Raw genomic sequence first — 630 nt, forward strand, 5'->3', positions numbered from 1 at the left:
TAAAACACTATAATTTCCAAAAGAAGCAGCAGCAAAGGAGGGAAAGATAGAAGGAAATAAGGAAAACAACATCCTTAAACAAAAAGACAAATAGGAAGAAGCATCCCCCTCCCCCGACCCAAAAAGAACTTCATTGTCAAATCATCTTTAAAGGACATGGGACGCTCGGACACGGTGGCATCAAGTAACAGCATTGACTGTTGTGTGGAGGCAAATAAATTATCACTAGAGATGTAGTGAGCAAAGTGCTGTCGTCAGCTGTGGGGGATGCGCCGGGCGGGAAGGGGAGGGGAGAGCGGGAGCGGGCCGGTCAGTTCACGGAGCGGATGGAGCGGTTGCTTCGTGGGAAGCGATGCACCTTGACGTGTTTGGACAAGTGGTCGCTTCGAGCGAACTTCTTCTCGCAGACGGGACACTGATAGGGCTTCACCCCCGAGTGGGAGCGCCTGTGCCGGGACAGCTCGTCTGACCTGGAGAACCTGCGGGAGAGGAGAAGCCTGGTCAGGGAAATGGGGTTTGCATTGCTCAGCGTCTCACAGCACAAAGGAGGCCACTGAGGCCACTGGGACACTCCACTTGTGGCAGCACCTGAACATGCAGACTGAAAGGGACACACAACAGGGCCGGGCT

General features: G+C 53.8%; 1 protein-coding gene across 1 annotated transcript in view; it reads right to left on the minus strand.

The window, feature by feature from the left end:
• Positions 1–310: 310 nt before the first annotated feature.
• KLF15 (Kruppel-like factor 15) overlaps positions 311–630 on the minus strand; it is a 7,282-nt gene continuing 6,962 nt past the window's right edge. Inside the window, exon 2 of the mRNA XM_010013674.1 lies at positions 311–479. Within this exon, the coding sequence (XP_010011976.1) occupies positions 311–479 (169 nt within the window). The remainder of the gene's footprint in view (positions 480–630) is intronic.

The sequence above is a fragment of the Nestor notabilis genome, unplaced genomic scaffold (genome assembly GCF_000696875.1).
Source record: "Nestor notabilis isolate BGI_N333 unplaced genomic scaffold, ASM69687v1 scaffold4714, whole genome shotgun sequence".
In the NCBI taxonomy this organism is placed as follows: domain Eukaryota; kingdom Metazoa; phylum Chordata; class Aves; order Psittaciformes; family Psittacidae; genus Nestor; species Nestor notabilis.